The sequence below is a fragment of the Cyrtonyx montezumae genome, unplaced genomic scaffold (genome assembly GCF_038088225.1).
Source record: "Cyrtonyx montezumae isolate F1298 unplaced genomic scaffold, pur_monq_1.0 scaffold_3, whole genome shotgun sequence".
NCBI lineage: Eukaryota > Metazoa > Chordata > Aves > Galliformes > Odontophoridae > Cyrtonyx > Cyrtonyx montezumae.
In genome coordinates, this window is record NW_027072034.1 from 46,441,508 (window position 1) to 46,457,378 (window position 15,871).

Below are 15,871 nucleotides of genomic sequence, written 5' to 3' on the forward strand. Positions count from 1 at the left end.
AGTTAAGAGGAAGAAGAGTGGGAAGAATCTGGTCACTTTATGCCTACCCAACTCTCCTTCCAGGCAGTAGGGCTGGTGAATTCATCAACACTGATCCAAAAAGTCAACAAGACTCCCAGGACAGAACAGCTTGTGCATCATCTGTATCTGAACCTCTGGGGACCCCTCTATGCCACCACCAATTTTTGACCATGCTGCAGAACAGCTTCAGCCTGCTCCTGCAACTCTTTCTTTGTTGGCTAAACGGCATATACAGAAATGGGCTGGCATCCAGAGGGACTCCAAAGAGCCTCAGGATATATGTTGTGAGTCACGGCCAAGCCTGTGCCATTGCATTTGCATTGTTATCATTGCTTGTGCTACCTATATTCAGCCAGTGTATCTCACTAGCATATGCTACAGTTGTGTACAGATACCCTGCAGCCTTCTTGGAAACAATCTCTGGATGTTTGTTGTGAGCACATGACTACAATATCTGGGCACAAATGAAATTGTACAGAATGTGAAGAACTGCTGATGCAGGAGTGAGAAGCATTTTGATTTTTGCCTTGTGTTATATATTATTATCTAGTGGAGAACAACGTAGATAAAAGGAAAAAATTTCATGAAGAAGAGGAGAACATAATGAGTCACTAGAAAACCTTACAAATGACTCACTTCAAATCTTTAGAATTGTAGAGAATGACTTTCTACCTTTCTTTTACCTCTGCAAATTGACTTGATTCTCCTTCTCCTTCAGTGGCCTCTGCAACTTGTTGTGTGGATCGTTGATAGTTCTGGGTGTACCTGTCTCAGAAGAGAAGAACTGCATTCCCCAGAGGACTTTGCGATGCTTTGCATTTTTACGTATTTCTGCCCAGAGGGAAAGATAAAAACTGTCTACGGCCACACCATTCTGTCAACGCCCGGTCTCGTCTAATCTTGGAAGCTAAGCAGGGTTGGGCCTGGTTAGTACTTGGGTAGGAGACCTCCTGGGAATACCGGTTGCTGTAGGTTTTATTTTAACTCCCAATACACCACATGATGTTATGATGTGGAATATCAATAATACAACAAAAATCATAAAACCATAACATGTAGTTTTTTTTCCAAGCCTAGAACCTCAGAGGTAGGTAAGCATTCTGTTTTCTTCATAATGTCATCTCATTGTGTTGGTTCTGTTGCCGTTACAATGCCATTAACACATTTCTTTCCTGTTGATTCACAAACATTTCCCCAAAACTTTTAAATCAGAGAAGTCAGATATCAAGAACATTATTATAAGACATTAGTAGTTTATACAACAGGTCGCACAGGAAACCTGAAGGATAGCCTGCAAAGTCTACACACACTTAGCTCTTGCTGGCATCCTAGATCAAGCAACTGATAATTTTGCTCTTTGCAGTGTCTCCAGTCTCTAAGTAGAACAGCATCAGAACTTACATCTGCTTATAAAATTGCTTGACAGACTCTTTTCAATTTCCTGTGAGGATAGATCTTAGAATAAGAAAAGATTTGTTTTCTTTTTTCAGTAGAGAAATAAATAACTAATATTCCAGCCACTTGTTGGGAATTACATCAGGAAGTGTGTTTAAGGAAGCTGGGAGTTCACCAGGGAGTTCTACGTTCTCTTTAATGACATTCTGATAGGTAACTTCAGGGCCTATACTTCCCTACGGTTTAAGCAGAGCTGAGATATCACTTATCTTATGACTGAGATAAATAACTGTTAAAATAAAACATCTTCTGTTCATTGTATTCTGTATATATGAAAACACAGACTACAAATAAACTTGATTCTGAATGATTTAATTCAGAATTAAAACCTCAGTATACACAAATTATAAACAAATGTACGTATCAGATTCTTAACTGCTTGAAATCAGTACAATATACTAATTATGAAAGTAGGACTAAGAAAATACCACAGTAATAGGGTGTTTTACCTGAATTAATGTCTCCTGCTTCTCAGCAGAGCTCATTTAGCCTTGATGAAGCTTGCAGTTAACAGTTACACAGCTGCTGACACCAAAGCAAATTTGTTTTGATCTGCTTTGGGTAACCCTGTATCTTGTGTGATCTTTCAGTGTGGACAGGAGTGTTTTGATTCATTTGACGAGGAGAATTCCATGGCTTGTACATTCAAAAGATCATATTATGACATCGTAAGAGTTATTTTATCTGTGACTGTTATTACTGTTAATGTTTCTTTTGGTCTAAAGGAAATAATAACAGCCTGGAAAAGTTTATGTTGAACAGAGCTATTACTTAAAAAAAAATAAAATAATAAGTTGAAGGTTCTGTGAAAGTAACAGGAATATTTTAAAGTCAGTTTACAGTAAAAGATTTGGAGGGTTCTTAGTGAGGGCTGTCTTTGGATGTGTCATTTTCGGTTGTTTATCATCTTTTATCATATATCATGCAAAGTGAATGCATTATAACTCTTACCTAGAATCATTTATTTCTACTTGCTGAAAACAACTGGCAGAGATGATGTAGCCCAGTCCTCACTCAAAAATATAATACCTTAAGGCTCTTTGTAATTTATGCTTTCTTGAACTGATTCTTCTGGATTTTCCTGGAAGTAGTATTCTTCCAGCTGCATCGCTTCTTCCATTACAAGACTAGTAAGGAAGAGAGAAGACTGGTGCCAAATGGAGATATCAAGTAATATGTAATAGTTATTAATGTAAGGCAATAAAGTTATCATATTCAATTTCTGTATAGGAGCTTCCTTTCCCGTAATTTATGGCATACAGATATATTCAGACATATCCATCTCTAAAATTCTTTATCGATGCTCTTTCTACTCCAAACTTTAGATGAAGAATCCAATAACGAAGGGAACTATACAGTCTTCAAGTGGAGAGAAGCCAAATACACACAAAGTTTGGATTTGTAGAATTACCTTTCAGTCTTCTCACTTACTGTGCTTCCTCTTGAAACTCTCAGTTTCTGTAATAGCTCTTGTGAAGCAAAAAACTGCTGTCATTACCTTTTATGGCCTGTAAACAGGGCACTGAAGTAAGACTTAAGGGTGCTGGCTTCTTTTCTAAATACTGTTCTATGACACAATCTTGAAAGAATAGATTGCTTTACTTCCTTGTGCCTCTTTGTCTATCTGTACTATAGGGATAACGATTTTGACTTTGTTAGTGCTAGAGTTGAGATTTACAGTTGAAAAGTACTGTGTGGTCTCTTTCTTTACACATACTTCAAAAACAATGCACATTATTTCTACAGGTACTATGTACATGTTATGTATGATCCAGTCCTGTTCTTCTATTCTGTATGTGGAAACACCTGAACCACGTAAGGATACTTCATATCATAATGCTGTTTTCAAGTTTTATCTCTCTCTAGAGTACAGGCAGATGGTGAAAAGTGGTGATGAACACTGACTACAAGACTTATTATGCTACAAATCTGGGGTAAGAGAATGAGTTTGTTTGCTGTGGTCTGTAACAGTTATGTCCTGCAATAGCTGCTTATCTTCTTTATTAGTTACACGGCTGTGAACACATCTGCATTTAGACATGATCAGGTTTGAACTGGTCTCCTCTCTCTGCAAGAGACATATCTCTTATGATGTAACAGGGAAGTTGCTATAAAGTTCATAGGTTCATAAGGTTGGAAAGGACCTACAAGATCATCTAGTCCAACCATCCTCCTATCACCATCCCTACCCACTAAGCTACTAAATCAAATCCCTTAGCACCTCATCTAAACGCTTCTTGAACAGCGCTAGGGATGGTGCCTCAACCACCTCCCTAGGCAGGCCATTCCAGTGCCTGACCACTCTTTCAGAGAAAAAATGTTTCCTCAAATCTAATCTAAATCTTCCCCGGCGCAACTTGTGGCCGTTCCCTCTCGTCCTATCATTATTTATCAGGGAGAAGAGGCCCACCCCCTCCTCACCACAACCCCCCTTCAGGAAGTGGTAGAGTGCAATAAGGTCTCCTCTGAGCCTCCTCTTCTCCAGACTAAACAATCCCAGCTCCCTCAGCCGCTCCTCATAAGACTTGTGCTCCAGGCCCCTCACCAGTTTTGTTGCCCTTCTCTGAACACGCTCCAGGGCCTCAATGTCCTTCTTGTAGTGAGGGGCCCAAAACTGAACACAGTACTCGAGGTGCGGCCGCACCAGAGCTGAGTACAGGGGGATGATCACCTCCCTGCTCCTGCTGGCTACGCTATTTCTAATACAGGCCAGGATGCTGTTGGCCTTCTTGGCCACCTGGGCACACTGCCGGCTCATGTTAAGTTGATAGATCACTCTTTTTCTTCTTCTCTGATGACATCATGGCTGTCTCTAGAACTGTTTATAGAATTATTTCAGGAGTCTGGTTCAAATTGCAAAGCCAAACAGAAATTTGGAGTAACTGTCAAGTCTCTAGTTTTGCAACCACTTTGCTGTGGCTTTTTATCATATGAGAAATTCATTCTTTTCCTTGAGCAGTGTGTGATGAACTTTTCTCCTACAGCACCTTCTTGTTTCACCTTTTTGTGCATGCTAATTTTCACAGCCTGACCAAAGCAAAGCAAAATAATTATTCAGCAATTCAAAATGTCTGAAAGAAAGAAGAGGACTCCTCTGAAGTTGGCATGCTGTATAGCTGGATCTGACCCATGCTTCTTAAAACATAAGCCATCTGTTCTAGAGGCATCTGGGTTGGCTTTGATTCCTGATAGGCAGATAGATTTCTGAAAGGGAGCATGTGTTAAAACAGGACAAAATATATGTCACCAATCACCAGTTTGGAACTTTAAGCAGAGAGCTTAGATATGAGACACTGAAGGTGGCAAAGTTCCTCCATTTTCTGGATAACGAGGGTTTTATATTATATGAAGATGGATCTTTTTGCAATAAACAAGACTTATCAGGGTGTTCCTTTTAACAGTTTGTTTAACAGCCAGACATTTTTCAGCATAACTGTATGGCTATCTATCTTTGTTACAGCAAGAGCTGGTGAGGGAAACATACAGCAGTAGCCCTTTAATCCTTTATCATGTCACTAATAAGGGAAGAGTTTTTAGTGAACTGATGTCAGCTTTTCCATAAATTGAAGATTTCTTCACCCCTATTAATTCAGTAAAAATAGGTTTGATTTTGACAATATAGGCATGTATGCATTAATGAACAAAGCCTAAAACAGCACCCAAACCTCAAAATCTCTGATATTTGACATCTTTTAAATGTGAAGCATTTAAAGGATAAGTAGAACTTAAACATAGTTTCCCCAGGTGGACATTTTAGAGGTTCTATAAGCTCAATTGCATGGGCTTATTCAGTAATAAGAAGCAAGGATGTTACAGCAAAGCCCAAAAAATGCTTGGGGACACTGTGAGTAAAGCTTCCTTTTCAGTATTTGCAGCAGGATACACACAGCAACTTATACTGCATGCACAGCACACCAAGCAAAGGCATGGAGGACTACAAAACTTCATGTCTGTGACCCAGTATATAGCCAACTATTTACACCTCACTTTCAGCCATTACAGGTGACTATTTGTTTGGAATAGCCAGATGGTCCATGACAAAAGACCACCTTGGAAGTCATGTACCACGAATGACTAACCTGGTGCAAAGAGAAGTTGATACAACTTCATTGTGGGAGATTTGTATAATTCAAACAGCCACTTCTGTTTCATAAATTACATATTTGAAATAATATAAATAGCTAAAAATCAGATTTTGGATTGTAAGTTATTAACTTACTAAGTTGTGACATCCCTTTCTAGAATTGGCTTTGTTCTCATACTGTAAAAGACAGAAACTGTTTTCCTTTCTTTTGTCTCAAAGCTTGCTTCGTAAGGCCTTTTGTGGTGATAAGACTCTGACTGATAACTGCCGGTTATCTGGATGGGTGTCATGGTGCCTCATTGTCTCTGCTTAGGGTTGTAAAGATAAGCAGGAATAGGTGCAAATAGTCTTCTCCGTGGGGGTACGGCTTGGAGAAGCTGACCGCCACAAAGACAATGCTCCTGCATGGCAATGAAGGCGACATCCGCTGCTGGCTTATCTGTTGGGCCAGACATGTCACACAAATAAACTCCTGAGAAATGGGGGATTAAAGGCCTTCACTGAACTAAGGATTTTGGGGGAGAAGAACTTTCAGAAAAGAACTTTGGAGAAGAACTCCCAAAGAAAAAAATCTTTGAGGAGAACTCCCGAAGAGACTTAGGACGGACCCTGAGGCCTGCTTGCTGCCATCTCCCATCCCCCGCGGTGACCAGACAGGTTCCTGAGATCAACGGACCTACTACGGACCTCGCTGGATCCACGGTGGTGATTATATCTCTCTTGCTTTCTGCCAAGTCTCCTTGCTTTTCATCTCTTTTCTATCGCCCACCTTCCCTTCGCCATATTCCTAAGCAACTAGTATTTGTAATAAACTGGTTGGGCTAACATTTGACCCGCTGTGTCTTAATCTCGCCATCGGGTATACATATACATATAAAGAACCTCGTCTCCCTCCTTTATATTGGAGCGTGACATTTTTAATGGCGTAGTCGGCAGGATACCCGACAGTGAGAGTGTTGCCTTCCAGGTATAGTTGATGTGTGTACCTTCTGGAGTTGCCCGGAGTGATATTTTTGATAATCTAGATGTGAGTGCCTCTCCAGAAAGAATCACTCCGCATATTGAAACTTAAATGTGTCTTTGGAACTTTTATGTGTATACGTCCTGGGTACTCACGTATGTGCCTCCTCAGGAAGACATCTCTGCATTTGTTGTTTTTAGAAATCTGAACATTTTTGTGTGCACCTCTTAGAGAAGCGATTAGAACAGTATTAATAGGTGTTAATCGAGCTTTTGGTACCTCCTCTCCCTCAGTGTACAAGTTTTCTGGGTACTGAGAAATGAGCGACAGTGTAATCACAATGAAAGGTGAAGATGTATTATTTGACCTCTTAGAAAGGCATGGTGCCAGACCCTCGTTTACAGGGGTAGACTGGGCACGGCAGAACTGGCATAACTTGCAGAGTGTTTCAGACCGTATTAATGTTCTACAAAAGAACGCTCGCACCCGAGCTGGGAAAGGAAAGGCATTTATTTGTGCGGTATTGGGTTCAGCTCTGGTTGCAGCCATAGAATTCCGCGACCAGCAGCTTAAAGCAGAGAGCCAAGCTTTACAAGCACTGCAGGAATCAGTTAAAGTAAGTCAGGAGCTGATAAAATCTCTGCAAAATCAAATTGCAAACCTAGAGAAGCAGTTAGAAAGGGAAAAACATAATTCTGATCTGTTGCAAATGGTCTTAAGGGAAGTGTTAACGGGTAAGGATGCTAGTGATACCAGTGCACCTCAAGAGAAAACTTATCCAAGGGAAGAATTGCAAGGTTTAAAGGCAAATATTGACAAATTAGAAGCTCCCCCAGCTCAGTTGCGTCCTTCAATAAAAACTGAGTATTCATACGATAACGGCGAGGATTTAGATCCTCAAATGAACATTAAAGAAACCCCCTTTTCTGCTATTGAGCTAGCAAAATTGAAAAGAGATTTTGGCCGCTCTCCTAAAGAATCAGAAACAGAGTACGTATGGAGGGTCAGCCTCACGGGTGGAGATCAGATACTTTTAACTGAAAAGGAGGCTGAAGGTTATTGGGGGCCAGGAGTATTTTTAACGACTGGTAACAATCGTGCTCCCTGGTCCCTCACACAGAGAGCTGCCTATTGGGCAGGTGGTCTTAACCCTTTAGAAAGAGGAGACCCCCTTGCCATTACTGGGACAGTTGATCAGTTAGTGGAAAGTGTTCAAAAGGCTGCTTGTCTGCAAATGATGTATGATAGACAACTGCAGCTACACCATGAATCACCTATGATGATGCCTGTTGATCCTGAGAGGATGACTCCTTTAATTAGGGGGCTTCCTGAATCATTAAAACCTATAGGTATACAACTACAAGGAAAAATACAGGCTATGCCTCAGGGAGAAAGAATTCAGGCAGCGTCAGAAGGTGCTGCAACCCCTAATCGTCTGCAGTCAGGATGCAAAGTATGGACATGGGGGGAGGTTGCCCAAGAATTAATTCACTATGGGAGAAAATATGGATCAGTGACTTCCTCCAACAGTAAATTTGAGATAAAGGCAGTGAGGAGTGCACTGGCCAATTCGACCCCTCCCCTATCTAACCGGGACCCCCACAGATCTAAAAGGTTCTCATTTTCAGTGAAACCAAGTGGGCGAAATATAAATCATAAACGTAATAGTTTTTGGATGCTGGGCCGGCAGAAGGGCATTCCGCGAGAACTAATGGACGGATTGCCTACAGACAGATTAGAGAAATTAGTTAATGGCTGGCCAAAACAAAAGTCTGAAAGAAGTGACACTCCACTTCCAAGTGCCCCTCCTTTGGAATCTGCACAGGCATCAGGAGAACAGGGAAACTAATGCCTCCGCCCCTCTCAAGTGAGTGGGGGGGAGGAGGGTGGATGTACATTAGAAAACTTGCAACAAAAGGAAACGACCTGTTAAATACTCTTAGAAGGCTAGGGATGCCTGGGAAAAGGAATACCAAAGTACCACTCACAGGATTATTCCCTCATTTTAACCATATTAACAAGCCCCAAAAGGGCAAGCCGATGTCCTCTTTTGTTTTACAGAAGACCCCCGTTGGACCTCGACTGAACACAGAAAGGCAGACAGCTGACTTTAATCATTTGTGTTTTGGGACAAATGCTGAAGATTTGATCATACTAGAACGCTGACTATACCTCTTGATTACACTGTATTACATTGTATTTGGGTTGCATAGTATCCTGTTTCAGGTTGTGGGTGTGGGTGTTGTCTTTAGGTGCGTCACACTTGGGTTTGAGTTTTCACAGGTTTTGCTGGCTTACTGGCTACTCCCTGCACAGTAATGCCATTCCTTTTGATCCCTTCTTCTACCTCTTTTTATCAAACTGATTATGATTTGCATGTAACTCCCCTATGGTGTTTCCAACTTCCTAATAAATCAGGAAATTAACTAAGGGACCCATCTAATGTCTGTCAGATGTGGACACAAAAAGAAACCCATTATGATGTTTATTGTAACACCAGTCCAGGAGTTCCATCCAAAACATGGTTGTTGGAAAGTGCTTATGTTTTGTTAAGTAAGGTGTATGTTTCTGTGATGTTTCTGTGTATGTTTCTCTAATGTTTTATATTATGGGATATGCTAAACACACTATCCCGTGAAAGTTCTATAGATTATGACAATACTTGAACTTGCCAAACTAGTATATATCTCTCTCAGCATTTCAATCGCTTTTGAGATGCTTAAATGACAATTTTGTTCATATTTAACCTTGAAGAAACATGCAGTATTGCAGCGTGGTGAAGTTAAACCTTCACTCAGCCTATTAGAAAACATGTTTTTTCCATCTATGACCTTTGAAAACATTACATGGCAAATCCACGTATTGTTGAATTAGACGAGATATGCTTTCTGAGAATTAAAATCACCAATGCAACAAGTAATGATAATGGCACTGCAAAACCAGTTAGTGCTTGGTATGTTGTTAAGGAATAGGTTGTTTGTGACAAAGTGAATAACTCTAGTTGTTTTCTAAAATCGATGATAATGGAAAGGTTGTTAAACAAATTGCCCAGGGTATACAGAAAATAGCCCACGTTCCCGTTCAAACCTGGAAAGGCCTAGATGCTGATCTTATTTTTCCTGGCCTCCGGGTGGCCATGGGTGAAATGTATTCTACTCTAACTATTGTGTGTAGTTGCAACACTTCTGTCTATTCCTTGAACGATTCCTTGTTATATTCAACATGTCGTATCTTCAATGCACATTGTAACTGCTTCAACTAATGATGGACAAATCCAACAGATCAGAGTAACATTTGTAACTAAGCCTGAGAAATCTATTATAGCAATTTTGTAACATTTAACTCCCCGTTACCTCCTCCCCGCTTTTCCCTTATGCTTGTTTTTTGTTTTCTTTTTCCTCTCCTTCACCACCGTGGACAGATGTTTGCGCATCAGTTTCAAGCAATCTTTGAGCCACCGGGTGGTGTAAAAGACAGAAACTGTTTTCCTTTCTTTTGTCTCAAAGCTTGCTTCGTAAGGCCTTTTGTGGTGATAAGACTCTGACTGGTAACTGCCGGTTATCTGGATGGGTGTCATGGTGCCTCATTGTCTCTGCTTACGGTTGTAAAGATAAGCAGGAATAGGTGCAAATAGTCTTCTCCGTGGGGGGTACGGCTTGGAGAAGCTTACCACCACAAAGACAATGCTCCTGCATGGCAATGAAGGCGACATCCGCTGCTGGCTTATCTGTTGGGCCAGACATGTGACACAAATAAACTCCTGAGAAATGAAGGATAAAAGGCCTTCACTGAACTAAGGATTTTGGGGGAGAAGAACTTTCAGAAAAGAACTTTGGAGAAGAACTCCCAAAGAAAAGATCTTTGAGGAGAACTCCTGAAGAGACTTAGGACGGACCCCGAGGCCTGCTTGCTGCCATCTCCCATCCCCCGCGGTGACCAGACAGGTTCCTGAGATCAACGGACCTACTATGAACCTCGCTGGATCCACGGTGGTGATTATATCTCTCTTGCTTTCTGCCAAGTCTCCTTGCTTTTCATCTCTTTTCTATCGCACACCTTCCCTTCCCCATATCCCTAAGCAACTAGTATTTGTAATAAACTGGTTGGGCTAACATTTGACCCGTTGTGTCTTAATCTCGCCATCGGGTATACATATACATATAAAGAACCTCGTCTCCCTCCTTTATATTGGAGCGTGACACATATGTAGCATTTTTATTGATGAGGTAATATGAAATTACTACAGATAAAGCCTGTGGGTGCACAGGAATTGCAAATAAAGCAGGGGATAGATAATGGGCAAGAGGCTAGTAAAAGGGAGGGCAGACAAAACTTACTCATTTTTAATGATCTAATGTAGAATTAGGACAAGAATTCAGATGTCATCCATATAGGGTAGGAAAAAAACGTATTGGAAAACAGTAATTCTGAAATTAGTGGATAACCTGCTGAATATGAATGAAAAAACATACTCAAGAGGGATGACCCAGAACTAACTCTAAGACACAGTCCAGTGCAAATATACATTTTTGACAATGAATCATATCTGAACAATGAAAAGCACTAAAGTATTTGAAAACTTATCCTGTAATAAATTACCAAAAAACCTGAAATGATTAAGCTTATGAAAAAAAGGCCTAAAAGCTGAGCAGCCTTTGGGTATATCCATAAGGGAAAACAAGCTGATGGCAGAGTAGCATCCAATCTAACAAAGATTTGACAAGAGCTATGGCTAGAAATTGAAACTCAAGACTTTCAAGGAAATATGTCACGTGCATCATTGTAACATCTTTAACTCATGTTTGGATAGTTTTTTTAAAAGGCGTGGTCTAATTCTTGATCAATTGCACCTGCTAAAGTCCCAAATCATTTCTGTGCAGGAGGTCACAGCTGAACACAGTCATTTGTGAGAGGAAGAATTAAAAACCTCTGCACTGAAAGAAGAATTATTCCTGTTGTTCAACCAGGAGCAAAATGCCAGTGAGAAGATGGAATATAAACTTTATGTTATAGTTGGGTGTATCCTCTCTAACTTGATTAACAAAAGTTAGTCTAAACTGTCTGGGACTTCTGGGTTTCAATACCGTCAACTGGAAAAAAGAAAATATAAATGTCCTTAGAAGAACATTCATCTCATCTATCTTTCCTTGACTTAAGAGTGACCACAGACAGCCAGATAACCATTTTTAAGCTGAATTAATTAATTAAAAAAAAAGTCACATCATAAAAGTAAAAGGGACAGTATGTCACATGAGAAACACAGTTATTTTGTTACATTTGATTTTATGTTACTGTGTTGCATGAATTCATAAAGACCCAAAATTACTAAATAGGTTTAAAATAGCTTTGGTGGATTCAGCATCTTTAGAGCCATTTATCATTAAGTATGTCAATTTATAATGCCATATTTGCTTTATGTTCGTGTTATCAAATTCTGCTGAAGCAGTGTCAGTAAGACTATGATATCAATCAAGATTTCAATACAAATAATATTTACAAATATTTTGCAATTTGGTCTAAGTTCAGTCATGAAGAACATGGAAAAGTTCATTGTCATGGCAGTAGTAGTCTTTGTTTACATCCTGTAACTTCACCTATGTCATTGGTTTTATGTTCCTTCAGCCTATAGGCCAGGCCTTTGTGTAGGATAGAGCAGCAAAGCTCTGCTGAAATCGATGCTATTTTACATAGAATGATGAATAAATAGTGAGTAAGTAGTTTTAAATGCATATTTATGCATTTCAAGTGCATGCTTATATAGAAACATAGCTTTTTAACAAAAAATCTTTTTCAAATAAAAATTCCTTGAAGTATGTTTGACACTAATTCGGTACAAAATGTTTTCATCATTCTTACCATGTATCTTTACATGTAATAGTGTCTAGTGTAGGCCCAAACCCCCAGTCTGAAGGAATTCTGACTCAGCTTAGAATATCATGTTGCATTTGTAGGAAACAATTTTAATAGTCGTGGGCTAAGAGCCAAATTGGCAGGAGTTTTCAGCTGCAAAGTGGAGGCTATTTGAATTTATAAGTTGTAATACGTGAAACGTTAATAGTTCATGAGCTATTTCAAGCAGTGCACTTCACGCCGCTGTTTCAGACACCTGGCACCCCACTAGCACTGTATTCCTATGAAAATATCTGCTTTAAATTATTTAGAATGTATTTGGTACAAGCAGATTGTGTTTGGAAACTAGGCACTGTCCTTCAGGGACAAGCACAGCCTTGCCTAGGAGCAGTCCTAAATCAGGGATAACACAGTGGCACTGGGTTGTGCCCTGATGTCCAGAACCCCAGAAAACCACTGAAACTAATGAGGATACCTGAAACACTCCAAATCACCAGCCATTTCCATGTTCCACAGGCTTCCTTCTGTAGGAGTAATTGGGGAGCTGCATCTAGTGATTTTCCTAACCACTTGTACCAGCAGAGCAGCTCACATCAGCCACAAAGTAGGAATTGGCACTAGATCCATTCCTTTGACAAAGGTCAGGTCTGAATCCCAGTTCAATTGCTCAGGCTCATTTTCACATGTAAAATCATGTTCTAATTAAAAGAACCTTTTCTACAAGTGTAGGAAAAGCATAAATATGGAGAGTAGAAAGTATTATTTTAAGGCTGATTCATTGAGTGTGCACCATGCTGAACACTACCTCCAGAGGAGGGGGTGCATGGTGTTACCAAATGGTGATTTAGTGACTCATAATTCCTGCGTGTGAGATGTCACTCCTGAGGAATTAATATTAAATGGTGTAGTGGCATCTACTCAAGATATGGAGATAGGTCATCAGATCATTAAAATAGCCACATATTTGACGCAGCCAACACAGAATTTGAGCAATTTGTACCTGGAATGCGCTTGTGGACTTGATTCATGACTTTAGAGTAAGAAAAATAATTTAAAAATCTTTAAATCCAAATATTTTACTTTGATTAATAAAACTTGAAATAAAAATATTTGCATTTCCAACTTTTGAATATCCAATTCAGTTTAGCTCTCTCTGTTTGATTTGACTAACCACCTTCCTGTACTTGTTATCCAGTCTCTACCTACATATAAAAACAAATGCAGTGTCTCACAGCAGCTGCTTGTAGGTTTTACCAGAAACACCCCACCAAACTGTGAGAAAATGGAAAAGATGCAGAGGTAACCAGAGAGGTATGCCAGATTTGCAGGATTAATAATTTAATCTTCCTTAGGCAAAACATTTTGCACAATTCATAATGTAAGTGAAATAAGGAAATAGAAAAAAATACACGAAGAAAATGGTTGCAGTTCAACCCAGTAGCAGCTCAGCATCAGTCATTTGTTCACTCCCCAGGACCAGGGGACAGAATCAGAAATATAAACAAAGTAGAACTGATGGGTTGAGATAAAAACTATTTACTAAGTCAGAAAAGAAGAAAAAAAAAGTGATTATAAAACAGGTTATGCGCAGCACACTTGCTCACCACCCACTGACCGATGTGCTGCCAATATGGGATACCCCATATACCCATTTTGTAAAAAAAGTACCACATTTTATTCCCTTCAGACAAACAAAAATCCCATATGAAAGGTACAGATTCTGAAAAAAGCCTCCATTAACTAGTGATAGGTTGAGAAGGAATGCTTCTAAATTGCGTCAGGGGAGGTTGAGGTTGGATAATAGGAAGAATTTATTCTACAAAAGAATGGTAATGCATTGGAACAGGCTGCCCGGGGAGTGGTAGAGTCACTGTCCCTGCAAGTCTTCATGAAATGCGTAGATGTGGCACTGAGAGGAATAATTATGGACATGGTGATAATGAGTTGACAGTTGGACTAAATGATCCTAGTGGTCTTTTTCAACTATAATTTGATGATTTGAACGACTCACTGATCCCTTTGGCCAGTTGGGTTCAGCTGTCCTGGTTGTACCTCCTCCCAGCTCTTTGTGCACCTCTAGCACCACGCTGGCAGAGCAGCATGAGAAGCTGAGAAGTCCTTAGCTCTGCACAGTACTCCTCAGCAACAACTAGTATGTTGATCTGTTATCAACACTGTCTTTCTCCTGAAGTCAAAATGTAGCATACCAGACACTACAACAAAAGTCAACTCAGCTGAAATCAGGGCAATAATTAATAGAAATATTTCCACTAGGAAAAGTAGTCACTGAACTGATGGTATGTATTTTCTAAATAAGTCTTGTAGAGCATAAACTGTGGGTCTTTGTTTAGGTCTTTGTCTTTTCAAAAAATACATTTGACTGTCCTAATACAGAAAAGTACTCGAAAATATAAACACAGTTGTTTTAAGTTGGATCAAAAGATTAACTAGAGGTAGTAACACCTTTCTGACAGCAACTAAGTTTCCAATAAATACATTTGATTGAACTTAATTCTAGGTTTGAAATGAACATGTCTACACAGAGAGGGGTGAACTATTGAGTAAGGGCCTACTTCTGAGATCATAAACATCCTGCAGGGATCTGGACAGTCTGGATCACCGGCCTGAAGCCAATGGGATGAGGTACAACATGACCAAGTGCCAGGTCCTACACTTTGTCCATAACACTAGCCAACAGTGTAGACTTGGGGCAGAGTGGCTGGAAGACTGTGTAGAGGAGACAGACCTGGGGGTATTGGTCAATGCTCTGCTGAACATGAGCCAGCAGTGTGCCTTGTTGGCCAAGAAGGCCAATGCCATCCTGGCTTGTATCAGAAATAGTGTTGCTAGCAGGAGCAGGGAAGTAATTGTACCTCTGCTCAGTGCTGCTGAGGCTGCACCTTGAATACTGTGTTCAAATTTGAGCCCCTCACTGCAAGAAAGACACTGAGGCCCTGGAGCATGTCCAGAGAAGCTCAGCAAAGTGGTGAGGGATCTGGAGCACAACTCTTATGCAGAGCAACTGATGGAGCTGGGATTGTTCAGTCTGGAGAACAGGAGGCTCAGGGGAGACCTTATCACTCTATAACTCCTGAAGGGAGGTTGTAGCAAGCTGGGGGTTGGCCTCTTCTCTATTGTAACTAGTGATAGGATGAGAAGGAATGGCCTCAAGTTGCACCAGGGGAGATTAAGGTTGGACATTAGGAAATACTACTTCTCAGAAAGAGTGGTCAGGCGTGAGAATTGGGCTGCCCAGGAAGGTGGTGGATTCACTGATCCTGAAGGTGTTCAAAAAACATTTAGATTTACTGAGGGACATGGTTTAGAGAGAACTATTGGTGATAGGTAGGCTGTTGGACTGGATAATCTTGTACATTTTTTCCAGCTTGGTGATTCTATGGTTATATGATTTTATCATCACATGGCCATGCCAAAGCAAAATCTTCCTAAATGAATATGGAGAAGTTTTGATACTTACCTGAATTATTTACTAACTTTAA

At 40.2% G+C, this 15,871-nt stretch overlaps 1 protein-coding gene and 1 pseudogene across 1 annotated transcript in view; both read left to right on the forward strand.

Moving 5' to 3' along the window:
• The window catches only part of LOC136051374 (uncharacterized), a 397,884-nt gene extending 389,514 nt beyond the window's left edge, over window positions 1-8,370 (forward strand). Inside the window, exon 2 of the mRNA XM_065740784.1 lies at window positions 6,791-8,370. Within this exon, the coding sequence (XP_065596856.1) occupies window positions 6,841-8,370 (1,530 nt within the window). The 5' untranslated portion in view covers window positions 6,791-6,840. The remainder of the gene's footprint in view (window positions 1-6,790) is intronic.
• LOC136053370 (5S ribosomal RNA) lies at window positions 878-996 on the forward strand (annotated as a pseudogene).
• Window positions 8,371-15,871: the final 7,501 nt, after the last annotated feature.